The sequence below is a fragment of the Rhinatrema bivittatum genome, chromosome 5 (genome assembly GCF_901001135.1).
Source record: "Rhinatrema bivittatum chromosome 5, aRhiBiv1.1, whole genome shotgun sequence".
Taxonomy (NCBI): domain Eukaryota; kingdom Metazoa; phylum Chordata; class Amphibia; order Gymnophiona; family Rhinatrematidae; genus Rhinatrema; species Rhinatrema bivittatum.
Window position 1 is genome coordinate 15,173,384 of NC_042619.1, and position 13,233 is coordinate 15,186,616.

The following is a 13,233-nucleotide window of genomic DNA, read 5'->3' on the forward strand; positions in this document are numbered from 1 at the left end:
ACTGCCTCTGGCAAGACACCAGCACGAGGCCCTCATCGCTTTGATCCCGTCTTTTCTCTCTCTCTTCCCTGCAGGTATTTTTGCTGCGATACTCAGATGGAGATGAGGGACTGGCTTGCCACGTTTCTTTTTGTACAGGTACGAGGAAAGCAGCGTTTGGAGGTGTGCAGGGAATACTGACAGTGAGCAGGCAGCTCCTCTGTCGGGAGCAGAACAGAAAAGCATGAGCGGGGTTTAGGGGAGAGGTTTCCTAATTGCCCCTTCCCCTTCAAACTGAACTGTGGGAAGGGATCTGCGAGGGGGTGGTGGACAGATGGGGAAGGCTGAAAAATCGACTGCTGGGTGCAGTTCCCACACGGTTATGCCAGTCCCATGCCTGCCTGGGGATTATTCTGATCTGTGCCTCCTGCTAGTACTTCTGTCTGGGGACCATTTCAGCTGCTAGTACTGCTCACCACACACCTAATGAAACGGCCAGCACCCCTGTGCTCCTTAAAACGGTTCTGAAGAACTACTCGAGAGGCCGCCCAGGACAGGTGGAGCGCGATTGTGCGGTGTAGATTAGGCCGTGGCATTTATTCCACTAGAGCGGGGGTGCAAGAAGCCGTTCCTTGCCCAGACCATGTGCATCAGGTTTTTGGTTTTTTTCCTTTCCCTCTAGAACGGTGGGAACGTGTGGCCCTCCGAGGCCTCGAAGACGCGGGCTCCGCGGACGCATCAGGACTCCAGGTTGGGTAACCTCTCCCTCATCCCGCTGCGGGGCAGCGAGAATGAGATGAGGAACAGTGTGGCTGCTTTCGCTGCTGATCCCCTCGCTGTGAGTGAAGGCCAATCACTTTGAGGAAATACTGAGGGCTGGAAATTGGGAGAAGCAGCATTATCACACCTACTTGTAACGAGGCCAGGAAAAAGTCCCAAGATACCCAGAGCACAACACATACACAGGTTTTATATATTCATGCCAAGATCAAATATAGAAGACAGAAGATAGGTTAAAGGCTATGATAGTTTAGGACTGGCTGCAGGGTTTCCTGCTACACATTATCTCAAATTGAGTCAGTGGAGAGCAATGAACAGTCCGTTGGAGTCATGTTAAATTGCCCTATTATACAACAAGGCTGTTGCAAAATATTGAAATTTGCAGTTAACCCATGGCAGTACTGTGTTTGTGCCAAAGGTGAGGGAAAAAGGAAATCTAACTAGTAAAGCTGTAAGTGAGCTGTCCAATTCCATCCAAGTCCTTTGCACAGTTTGGCGTTGGTCCTGTTGCCAAAGAAGATGATTTGCAGATGGGAGGCACTTTCTGCTACTGTCTCCCAGAGCTGCTCTAATGAATGTACCAGGCCCTGATGTCCCAGGGAGCACTGCGTGAGCCTGGCTTTCTAAAGCTTTTTGCATCATAAAAAATTCACATCAGGACTGCAGGAGCTCCTTGTTGAGGTCGTGATTAAACTCGGCACATAACCTGCAGCACTACTGCTGTCTGATGTCTCTCTTCCTCCTCTCATTGTATCAAGAAAGCCAGTGAAACTGGAAAAAGCAAAGAGCTTATGCCTAACATGGAATAATTTCTTGTCTAGTTTCCATGGCTGGGGGAAAGTTGCTATTGAGCCCCTAACTTGGCTCTTGTTCCTGCCACTCAACCCTCCTGGGTTCAGGTTGGTGTGATACTGCTCTGCTGGTGATAATTCTCTTTTGCTTTGATGACTTGGGGGGTCCTCTTTTCATTACTACATAGTTGCATGCACACTCTGAAATTTGCTTTTCCCGGGGCCAGAAGACATAGCCAGCCACATGGCTCAGCTTTGAGAGACCAAGTCGCGGTGTCCCAAGCTTTGGAAATTTGGGCAGGATAGTTTTCTGCTCGCAGGACAGAATGTGAAGTGGCCCTGTCTGTGTACAGCTCATGGTTTCCCCAACAAGCAATGCCCATGTCTGGAGACGCTACAGAACTGCCCGCTTGCCTGGCAAACTTTCAGGAATCGCACACAAAGGTTTCCTTAAAGATTCAGCTTTTGCTAGCGGCTGAAAGTAAAGCACACGCACTGCCATGCAGAGCAGAAAATGCATGTGTGTGTGTGTCCCTGTAGCCAGAGGTAACTGCACCTAAGTGGCACTGAAACGCACTGCGTTATCATCCGCACACTTTTTAGAATCTGGCGCTGTGTATCTTTGCACGGTAGAGATCTCTGTAAGCTGAAACTCTGTTTGCCTTTAGTCAGCATTTCTTCCCTGTAGGGAAGGACTTTCACGCTGTGTCTGAAATCAGGGCGAGGCATCCCAGTGGTCCTAAACAGTCTCCTTCAGTCACTAGCACTGCTCCCCTTTTCTCTTTCCTGTCGTGAGCCACTGGAGTGCACGCCCTGGCTTGGGAGGACTGGTTCTGTGCACTCGCCTCTGGTCCCCTGTCTTGAGCACTGGACATGTTGCTGCTGACCTGTGATGGACTGCTGCTGCTTCTGTCAGATGAGTTTCTGGTCTCTGTGCCATTCACAATCGAGAGGCGTCCACATCACCAACCACCAGAAAGCGAGCTTGGCTATTCTCAAAATTCTCTGCAAATGTGGCATCTCCAGCCTCCCTTCTATCTTCCCTCTCCCCAGCCTTTACGTTGGCATCATTGCACGAGCTCCGTACCCTGTGGGGATAGTCTGGGATGCACTGAGCTCCAGAACATGGTTTTAAATCTTCACATTTTCCTTTTTTATTTTAAATTTTGGAAGCCAGTGACCACCAGCATATACTGGTGCATACTAGTATCTGACACAGGTGACACATTGCACTCGGTGACACAGGCAGTAGTCCGGCTGGTGGAGAGGCTGGAGGAACCGCCCAGAGGATATGGGAATAGCAAAGGTCTGTGTTTCACCTGAATCATATTCTCCCCTTGTGCTTCCTGGTAGCTAATAGTGAACGGGACGCAGATAGCCCTGCTTAATATTCTAGAAGCAGCAATTAAAGTTCCTTCAGCGGAAAGTAAATGTTAGGACAAGAGATCATGGTAAGAGGGTCAGAGTAGCGTTAGGGAATATTTTTTCATGGAAAGCGTGGAGGATGTAGGGAACAGTCTCCCAGGGGAGGTGGTAAAGGCCAAGGCAGTAACAGAACTGAAGAAAGCCCGGAATAAGCCCGGAGGATCCTTAGTGGTGAAGAAGTGACGGGAAAGCCAGAGATCCTCCAGGCCCTGTGACGTTGCACCAGGAAGTAGACTGGGCCTTTGGGTGCTTATCTGCTATCCTAGTCTATGTTGCTTTGAATGCAGAGCTTGCAGGGTGCAGGAAAGACAATTGACCATTTCCCTTGTGGTTTTATTCTGGAGCATGTTTCAGAGGAAGGGAGAAAGGGAGCAGCTTGGAGTAAATCGTTCCGGTTTTGCACCAGGAAGGCTGCTGGTCAGCGATTTGGCTGGGTAGCTCTGGCACCCCGGGAATGCTGGCAGCTCTGCCTCATTTGCTAAATGTTATGCAGGTTACGCTTTGCTCCTGACAAAATGTAGCTGTCGCTGATAAATGAAACGGGATTAAGTTTTGCACTGGTAAGAAGACTTTGATAAATCTCATCCCCTCCTTTTCCCCTAATTTAAATCTAGGCCCCCCCCCTCCCAACACACACACACCCCCCCATGCCCTGCTGAGAACTGATCTGTTTGCTGCAGGGTTGGGGACAGGATTAACCTGACAGGAGCCCAGGGTGCAATCCCAATGACACATGCAAGTCCCCAAACTGCTTGAGAAGTGGGGTAGAGCTTAGGGAATCCCTCCTAGTTCTCCCAAAGATGCCTCCTCTTTGAAAACCGCTGGAAAGCTGTAAAACCTTCTTCCCTGTACGTACCCGGATCAGTCCAGACACCTGGGTTGTGACTCCGCACCAGCAGATGGAGACAGAGCAAAACTTGACGGGCTCCCTACATATAGTAAGGTGCCACCCACAGCCCCTCAGTCTTTCTCTGTCTCCAGCAGATGGGGCAGGTCCACTCACAGTCTCGGGGATCCTTGGTTGTTTTTGGCTCGGGGTAGTCAGTCAGGGATCTAGTTGTATTTAATCCTAAGTAGTTAGGGCAGTGTGTCTTTAAAAAAAAAAAAAAAAAAGAAAGAAGAAAGAAGACATAAAGAAGATAGAAGTCTCCCGTCGGGGGAGCCTCCCAGGAGGGTTGGAAGGTCCTGAGAGGACCATCCCCTCCAGGTCGAGGCCGCTGCTGAGGGTCGAGGACCCGGCCTGTGCTGGCAGCAGCGTCGGGGGTGACACCGGGGAGCCCGGTTCACTCACCCCCGCCGGAGCTGAAGACTGCAGGACCTCGGCTAGCGCCTAAGTATAAAAAAAAAAAAAAGCATAGCGGTTTCTTTTTCAGTTTGACCTTGCGGCGCCGGCTCTCTCTCCCTCTTCGCCGTCGTTTCGCCGTTCGGTGCGATCGCTTAGCGGAAGGGGGTGCTGGTTGGGGAGCCCGTTCGTCGCTGCGGATGCCGAGAGGGTGCGCGCGCGTCTCTCCCGGGACGGGGTCTGTTCCAGCTGCGTCACCGGTGGCGAGGGCTCGTCGGCGGTCGCCCGGGGGGGTCGATCGCGGGGTGCCCGTTCGCCGTCGCGTGCCGGAGGCTCGGAGGCCGCGTCCTTGGATCCGTTCCCGCTTAGCGCGGGAACGGAAGCCATTTTGTCCAGTGTGAGGGATGCCACGAGGAGGGCACTCCAAGATGGCGCCCAGCCTCCCTCGCTGTCGCCACAGCCCAGGATTTCGGGGGGAGAGCCCCCGGGACCCCATGGGTCGGGGAGCCCGAGTGCTGTGGAGGGTTCCTCCGGATCGGAGGGCTCATTTTCGGAAGATTTCTCGTTGTTGCTGCAGAAACTCGCAAGGTACAAAAAGTCGCGTCTAAAGGCTGGGAAAGCTTCCGGGGGGAAGGAAGCTCTCTCCCGGTCCCGGAAGAGAGCCGTTCGGACCCGGGATGCCCGGGGTGGGCCACGAGAAAAGAGACAGCCGCGTGGCGACCCACAGGAATCGGAGACGGCGTCCACCGCCTCCTCGGACGAGGAAGCGTTTTCGGGAGCCCCTGAAGGCCAGGAGGGCCATGAGGACGAAGGGCAGGCCCAGCCGGGAGCCGGCAAGGGGCCGCAGGCGGCTGAGGGTGATGACCCCAAGGTCGTCCGCCTGTTTCGTAGGGAAGAACTTTCTCCCCTTATCCCGGCTATCCTGGATGAGATCGGCGTGGATCCTCCACCTGTGGAGTCCCGGCAAGGGGTCAAGATGGATCCGGTGCTGCTGGGCCTGGCGGGCCCTGCGCTTGCTTTCCCTTGGCACTTCTCGGTCTCAGATATCTTGTTCCGGGAATGGGATACCCCGGAACTGGGGCTGAAGGTGAGTAAGGCTATGGACAAGCTTTATCCCCTTCCAGAGGACGCTCTGGAACTGCTGCACCTTCCACGGGTGGACGCGGCGGTGTCAGCAGTGACGAAGAGGTCCACCATCCCCGTTACGGGTGCTACGGCCCTCCGGGATATCCAAGATAGGAAGCTGGAGGTGCAGTTGAAGAAGATCTTCGAAGTGTCCGCACTGGGAGTGCGGGCAGCCATGTGTAGTACCTTTGCACTGCAAGCGGGGCTCCGGTGGGCCCAAGTCCTGCAAGCGAACGCCGACCTCTCCTCCGGGGAGGCTACTCAGGCGGATAACTTGGAAGCGGTGATTGCCTACAGCGCTGATGCGATGCACGATTTGCTCAGAACATCGGCCAGAGCTATGGTGTCGGCGGTCTCGGCGTGTCGTCTCCTCTGGCTTCGCAACTGGGCTGCGGATGGGGCGTCCAAGGCCCATCTGGGTTCCTTACCCTTTAAGGGAAAGCTCCTGTTTGGTAAGCAGCTGGACGACCTGATGCAGTTCCTGAGCGAGAATAAGGCTTTTAAGTTACCGGAAGATAGACCCAAGCCTCGGTCGTCCTTTTCGGCAAGAAACAGGTTCCGGTCTAACCGCCGGCAGCGGCCACAGAGGGCGACGGGGTCGGGCCAGTCCTACCGGTCCGGATCGGCTAGATCGTCCTCCTGGTCGCAGTCCTTTCGAGGGAAGAAGTTCAACAGGACCGGTGGACCCTCGTCCGGATCGGCTAGATCGTCCTCCTGGTCGCAGTCCTTTCGAGGGAAGAAGTTCAACAGGACCGGTGGACCCTCGTCCGGCTCGGGGTCCAAGTCGGCCCAATGAAACGAGACGGGTCCATTCCTCGTTGCCGCCAACCCTCGTACCTTACGTGGGTGCGAGGCTCACCTTGTTTTACGTGGCATGGACCAGAATCACTTCCGACCAGTGGGTCCTCGCTGTGATAAGAGGCGGTTACGCGTTAGATTTTGTTCGGCTCCCGGTGGACAAGTTCCTCATCTCACCCTGCAAGGCTCTCGTCAAGCGCGCCGCTGTCCGGACCACCCTTCGGCGTCTAGAGGACCTGGGCGCAATTACTCCCGTGCCGCAGGATCAGCAGGGCACGGGAAGGTACTCCATTTACTTCGTGGTCCCAAAGAAGGATGGAGCTTTTCGGCCCATTCTCGATCTAAAGGGCGTCAACCGGTGCCTGCGGGTGCCGCGGTTCAAGATGGAGACGATCCGCTTGGTGATTGCCGCGGTTCGTCCGGGCGAGTTTCTCGCTTCTCTGGACCTTACGGAGGCGTACCTTCACATCGGGATTCAGCCGGCTTATCACCGGTACCTGAGATTCTGCATCCTGGGCGGCCATTACCAGTTCAGGGCTCTTCCCTTCGGCCTCGCCACGGCCCCACGCACTTTCACCAAGGTGATGGTGGTGGTGGCTGCTCAGCTCCGGAGGGAAGGGCTGCTGGTGCATCCTTACTTGGACGATTGGCTCATCCGAGCCAAATCGGAGGCCGATTGTCGGCAGGCGATTGCCAGGGTCCTACAACTCTTGCGGTCGCTCGGTTGGGTGGTCAACTTGTCCAAGAGTCATCTGCAGCCTACGCAGCGGTTGGAGTATCTGGGGGCCCTGTTCGACACCGAGAGGGCCATGGTGTCGCTGACTCAGGAGAGAGTGGTCAAGCTCCAGCGACAGGTGCGACATCTCTTGTCCATGCGGTGCCCGCTGGTTTGCGATTACCTGAGGGTCTTGGGTTCCATGGCGTCGACCCTCGCGCTGGTCCCTTGGGCATTCGCTCACCTGCGACCGTTACAATCAGCGTTACTTTCCTGCTGGAAGCCGGTTTCGGAGGAGTTTCATCTGCCGTTGCCTCTCACGCCCTGTGCCAGGGCCAGTCTGCTCTGGTGGCTCTCCCGAGATCATCTGTCAGGCGGGGTGTCTCTCGTCATGCCCACCTGGACGGTAGTGACGATGGATGCCAGTCTGCTCGGCTGGGGGGCGGTCTGCGGAGGCCGCTCGGTCCAGGGGCAGTGGTCGAGCCAGCAGTCGAGGTGGTCCATCAACCGCTTGGAGACCAGGGCGGTGTCGTTGGCCCTGCAAGCGTTTCTTCCGTGGATTCAGGGCCAGGCGGTTCGGGTGCTCTCGGACAACGCAACCACGGTGGCGTATATCAATCGTCAAGGGGGCACGAGGAGCCAGCAGGTGGCGGAAGAGGCAAGGCTGCTCATGATCTGGGCGGAGCAGCACCTCAGCGGCTTGGCGGCGTCTCACATCGCAGGTGTGGACAACGTGCAGGCGGATTTCCTCAGCCGGCATCGGCTGGATCCGGGCGAGTGGGAGTTACCAGACATGGCGTATCGCCTCATCTGTGCCAGGTGGGGAACGCCACGCCTGGACCTGATGGCCACCGCTCGCAACGCAAAGGCCCCACGGTTCTTCAGCTGTCGGAGGGAACGGGGCGCAGAAGGAGTCGATGCTCTAGTACTTCCCTGGCCCACGGACGTGTTGATATATGTGTTTCCCCCGTGGCCTCTGATCGGCAAGGTTCTTCGCCGAATCGAGTTACATCCGGCGGACGTGATCCTGGTGGCGCCGGAGTGGCCAAGGCGCCCGTGGTTCGCGGACCTCATTCAGCTGGCGGCGGAGCCTCCGCTTCGGTTTCACGGGGCCGCATCTCTTCTTCGACAAGGACCCGTCTGTTTGGAGGATGCGGATCACTTTTGTCTCGCGGCATGGCTTTTGAAAGGGCTGCGCTTAAGGACTAAGGGGTACTCTGAGGCTGTGATTGCTACCTTGTTGAGGGCTCGAAAACAGTCTACGTCCTTAGCCTATATGAGGGTGTGGACGGTTTTTGAGGACTGGTGTAGTACTCATGAGGTGGACCCTGTACGTCCACCGGTGCCGGGGGTCCTCGCTTTTCTTCAAGAGGGCCTCTCGAAGGGGCTGGCCTGGAGTACCCTGAAGGTACAGATAGCTGCGCTTGGTTGTTTGCGCGGTAAGGTTCGCGGTGTGTCCTTGGCGTGTCATCCGGATGTGGTGCGTTTCCTTTGCGGGGCTAAACATTTACGCCCTCCGGTACGGAATCCTTGTCCGTCTTGGAATTTGAATTGCGTGCTCTCGGCGCTTGGGGGAGCACCGTTTGAGCCTCTTAAGCGGGCGACGCTGAAAGATCTTACCTTGAAGACCGTGTTTCTAGTAGCCATTACGTCTGCTCGTCGGGTCTCGGAGTTGCAGGCCTTGTCCTGTCGGGAACCGTTCTTGCGATTCTCGCAGGGCGGAGTTTCTCTGCGGACTGTGCCGTCCTTTTTGCCTAAGGTGGTGTCCTCGTTTCACTTAAATCAGTCAGTGGACCTTCCAGGTTTTGAGGTCGGGGTTCAGATGGACAAGGGGATGAAAGAGTTAAGGAAGATCGACGTTCGCAGGATTCTGCTTCGGTATCTGGAGGTTACGAATCCTTTCCGGGTTTCCGACCATCTGTTTGTTCTCTGGTCCGGGCCTCGCCGGGGGTCTGCTGCGTCGCGGGCCACCATTGCGCGTTGGCTCAAGGAGGCTATTAGCTCCGCATATCTTCTGCACGGTAAGGTGGCACCTAGGGGGCTTCGTGCTCATTCCACTCGGGCGCAAGCCACGTCCTGGGCCGAGGTATCTCAGGTGTCCACGCAGGAGATCTGTAGGGCTGCGACGTGGAAGTCCTTGCATACTTTCACTAGGCATTACAGGCTTGATGTCCAGGCGTCTGAGCCGCCGGGGTTTGGAGCGAGTGTCCTCCGAGCGGGACTCTCTGCTTCCCACCCTCGGTAACTTAGCTCTGGTACATCCCAGGTGTCTGGACTGATCCGGGTACGTACAGGGAAAGGAAAATTAGTTCTTACCTGATAATTTTCGTTCCTGTAGTACCACGGATCAGTCCAGGCTCCCGCCCGTCTGTTCGGTACGATGAAGAGAGAGAGAGTCCGCTCGTTTTGGTTATTCGTACTGCAATTGTTCCAGTTCTTGGCATAATGCCGCTTGCCTCTGGTCTGATGTTTTCAGTTTTCAGCCAGGGGGTGTTTGAATTGGTTAAAATTGTTCTAGTTAGTTAGTCGGGCACTGGTTTGCTTTGACAGTTCGTTCGACTGAGGGGCTGTGGGTGGCACCTTACTATATGTAGGGAGCCCGTCAAGTTTTGCTCTGTCTCCATCTGCTGGTGCGGAGTCACAACCCAGGTATCTGGACTGATCCGTGGTACTACAGGAACGAAAATTATCAGGTAAGAACTAATTTTCCTTTGTCCCGCTCCAGGACATGGTAGCACTCCGCCTGGCGGCTGTGTCAGCTTAAGGAACCAGGCGGGCCGGCCTCCCATGGGATCCTTCCTCCTCCTGGGAAGGAGAACAACCCAACCCTTCTCTCCTCCACGAGCCCAGTGAGAGCCGCAGCTCCTTGGCCAATGCCTGTCTGAAACTCACCAAGGCTTTCAGAGACGCCAGACGATTGGATTATCCCCTCCACTGACTTAGTTGCCCTTTATACTCTGTTGACTGACCCACACAGCCTTTAGGGGATAGGCCCTCCTATTACCCCCAAATAGCACCACTCCCATTGAAGTGGGAGGACTGGTTTTCTGCTGCAGTTTTAGGCACTGCACAGCTAAATTAAAATGTGACAAACCATCTGGCAAGGAGAAGGGGGACCTGTGAGCAGAAGTGCATGCAGAGAGAACGGGATCCCCACTGTCCTCCTCCAACTAATCCGTTTTGTTTTTCTCGTCCTGTGCAGCTTTTCAGAAACGTCTGACAGTGTCGCCTGAGTATCAGGTAATTCATTGACTTTGCTCTCTTCAGTACAACTCACTCCCCTTTCTCTCTCGCTGGGAGCTGAGCTTCTGCAGGCTGCTGTGAGCACATCCAGCAGCTGGTGCTTCCTGTGCATCCTCCATGCCCCACGCTTTCTGCTCCGCTATGCTCTACCACCAGCTCAAGGACCTGACTACATCCTGAAGTGTGTGGTGGGGGTTTATCCCAGCTTATTCCCTGTGAATTGACACATGGCTTTTCTCGAACAGCTATGAAAAAGTACCCTATAGGTGCTTTGACATGGCTCCTGAGGATTCGGCTGTTTACTGAGATCAGGTCACAGCGGTGGGATGGATAGAGAGTCGGAAATATAAATACCCACATACAGAAAGGAAAAAAGGAAGAGAGTGGAATCCATTGGACTGGCTGGGGGTCAGGTGGAGTGGTGCTACGGCACAGTCTCAAAGAAGGCCTCCCTCTAGCCCTCCTGGCCAGTGAGAGAGTCTGTGTAGGGAGTCTTATGTGCTGATGGTGGGGGGGGGAGGGGAATGGACATCTCATTTGCATATCTTCTGGTTTGGAGCAGTGCCTGACGACATGACAAGCTGCACAGAATTAGAGTCTGGAAAGTTGCCCCACGCCTGCACAGCAAATATGCAATCTGAGCACCACCCCCCTCAACCTCCCTGTACTCTCCAGCTCCACCTCACGCTCTCTGTGTTCTCCAATCCACTCTCTCTACTCCCATGTACGGAAAGTGAGAGCTGTCCCTCTCTCTGACTGTTTTCTCCAGCTCTGTCCCTCTCTCTCGCTTTCTCTCTGAATTGACCACACAGCACACCCAAGCTCAGTCTGCACGCTTCACTGCCATGGCATTTCACTGTTTTTCTCCATCCCTGGATGGCCTTTTACTGCTAGTATAAATATAAGTGAGGGAAAGGGAATATACTCAGGTAGATATATTTTTAAATAAAGACAAATATTCTTGAATGGGGTCTGCATTGAGTGATTTTTGATGCATTCTGTGTGTGCCCGGCTATGTGCTACCATCCTAGTGATCCTTTAACGCACACATCGAATGCATTTTTATGAAATGTCTTTGGATAAGAAAAAAAAAACCATGACCAAAATACCATACTTTCTCTTTACAAGTTAATTGCGTGACTCAGTTGAAATTTCAGTGGAGAAAAGCGCATGAAGCATTGTTAAAGATTGTCAAAAGGAGTCCTATTCTTTTAACAGTGTATTCATGCACTTTGATGAATAGTCTGCAAACTTAGGGCCTCATTTACAAAACATTTTCCCCATGGGAGGAAAGCCTTAGATTGCTTTTAGAAGGGATTTTGATGCGCTCCCTGGACACTGAAGGTTCTTTGGTAAGCGCGCTCTTGGACTGGCCAGTTTCAGACCCACATGCCAGTCGTGTAATGTATGCACGTTGCCTGTTCCGTGTGCCTTGCGGTGGCTAGCCCAGTGTGTTCTCCTTTTGCAGATCGTTTTCTTGAAGAGCAGAGGACAGCAAACGGATCTCCCGCGTGGGGAATGGCGATCATTTCCTGTCCTGCCGCCGCTCCGTTGGTTGTCAGGCACCATGACATCGGGACTCAGGAGAACCGCTTCCTTACCTAATCTGTCATAGGAAGAGAAACTCTCTGCTGTGGTTTATTTAACAATAACCGTATCGGGTGTTGGAGCGGCAACTTCATATATTTAATGTCCATCTAATGGGCATCATATGGAAATAGAGCCTGATGTAAACATCGTGAGAGACGCACAACTCCACGTTGGTGGAGACCAGCCTAGTAAACTCTGAATCTGCTAGTTGGAACACCCCCCACTTGAAAGCCTGTGGTATAAGCACGGTACATCTACATTTCTTTCAGGGGGAAGGTGATGCTTTCTCTGCTATGGAGTCTGACGTTGTCTCGATTTTCCACATTTTCACCAATCTTGGAACTGAAAACTGGAAAAGTACCATGGTTTGCAGTGAAGGAGCTCAGCTGCATGCCGTGGGGATTCCTAAACTCCAGAGATACTTCTCTCCCAGAAACTGCAGGACTGGGCACAGTAATCATAGGCTGAATGGAGTTTCACACAGAAGAGAAGCAGCATTCGATGACTGTCTGAGGTGGACTTTGTGACCTTTGAGTGTTATGAGGAAAGTTGGCCTCAGTCAGACTCCAAACGTAAAGTTCCCCTCCTATCTTCTTCCATCACAGTCCCCCACTTTTGGCTGTTGAAATTCACCACTCGTGCCTATCGCTTTCCCTCTTTAATTCTCTTCTCTGCTTTTCTTCTCCCTTTGTTGCTCATTTCTCTTCTGCTCATCTTTTCCTTTCTCATCCTCTCTTCCTTTTCTACTGCTCTCTTCCCTTCCACGATTTCCACAATTTCTCTCTGCCTTCTTTTGTCTCCTCACCTCTTTTGTCTTTTCTCATGTTTCTTCCTTCTACGTTCTGTATTGCTCATCATGCTCTTCCACTGATACCCTCTCGCTTTATCCTGCCTGCTGTCTTTCTCTCTCTCCCCCGCCCCAGGTCAGACCTTGCCTCTAGGATGTCCATTCTTTAAACTTTTGCTACTCAGATAAAAATTTCTTGCATCAACCCTTCCATCAGTTGGCCATCGTCTGTCAGCTTCCATTACTGTTAGCTTAGCTAAACGCCGACGCTGACAGTAAAGGCCACAGTGAGGAGTTCCCCCTGAGATCAAGTGATGCATCCGTTGTCTCTCTGGGAATCAGAGGAGAAGGGATAAGGCACACAGGTGTACCGAGACGCTGTGTAACCTGGTCATTGACTTTATGTGAGCCAGGAGCTCTGTAAGGCTTCGTCTGCTGTAATGCAAATTGCAATCCTCACTCTTTTAATCTATTTTTGTAATATTAAATTGCTTTGAATATGCGTATGGTGTGTTGCATCAGGCCTTTGTGTGCTGGACGGATGGCATAAAGGTATTGCTCAAAGGTGTAAGGATAGAACCTGAGATCGGGAAGGCTCTGCAGTATTGCACCAGCAGAGAAATTTTGCAGACTTAAGATGGGCCTTGAGCAGCAGATTCTGTGTTTTTTGAGACCTGGTTTCCAGCTCTGGGATGTTCCATTATAGCCAGTTAAAGCA

The 13,233-nt window shown here is 53.4% G+C and overlaps 1 protein-coding gene across 10 annotated transcripts in view; it reads left to right on the top strand.

The window, feature by feature from the left end:
• ARAP1 (ArfGAP with RhoGAP domain, ankyrin repeat and PH domain 1) overlaps nt 1-13,017 on the top strand; it is a 437,360-nt gene extending 424,343 nt beyond the window's left edge. For 9 of the 10 annotated variants that reach the window (XM_029602046.1, XM_029602048.1, XM_029602049.1 and 6 more), the window contains 4 exons: nt 75-138; nt 662-817; nt 10,098-10,135; nt 11,607-13,017. In XM_029602046.1, coding sequence (XP_029457906.1) covers nt 75-138; nt 662-817; nt 10,098-10,115 — 238 coding nt within the window. In that variant the 3' untranslated portion in view covers nt 10,116-10,135; nt 11,607-13,017. The remainder of the gene's footprint in view (nt 1-74; nt 139-661; nt 818-10,097; nt 10,136-11,606) is intronic. The other variant, XM_029602051.1, reaches the window with a different exon arrangement.
• Nucleotides 13,018-13,233: the final 216 nt, after the last annotated feature.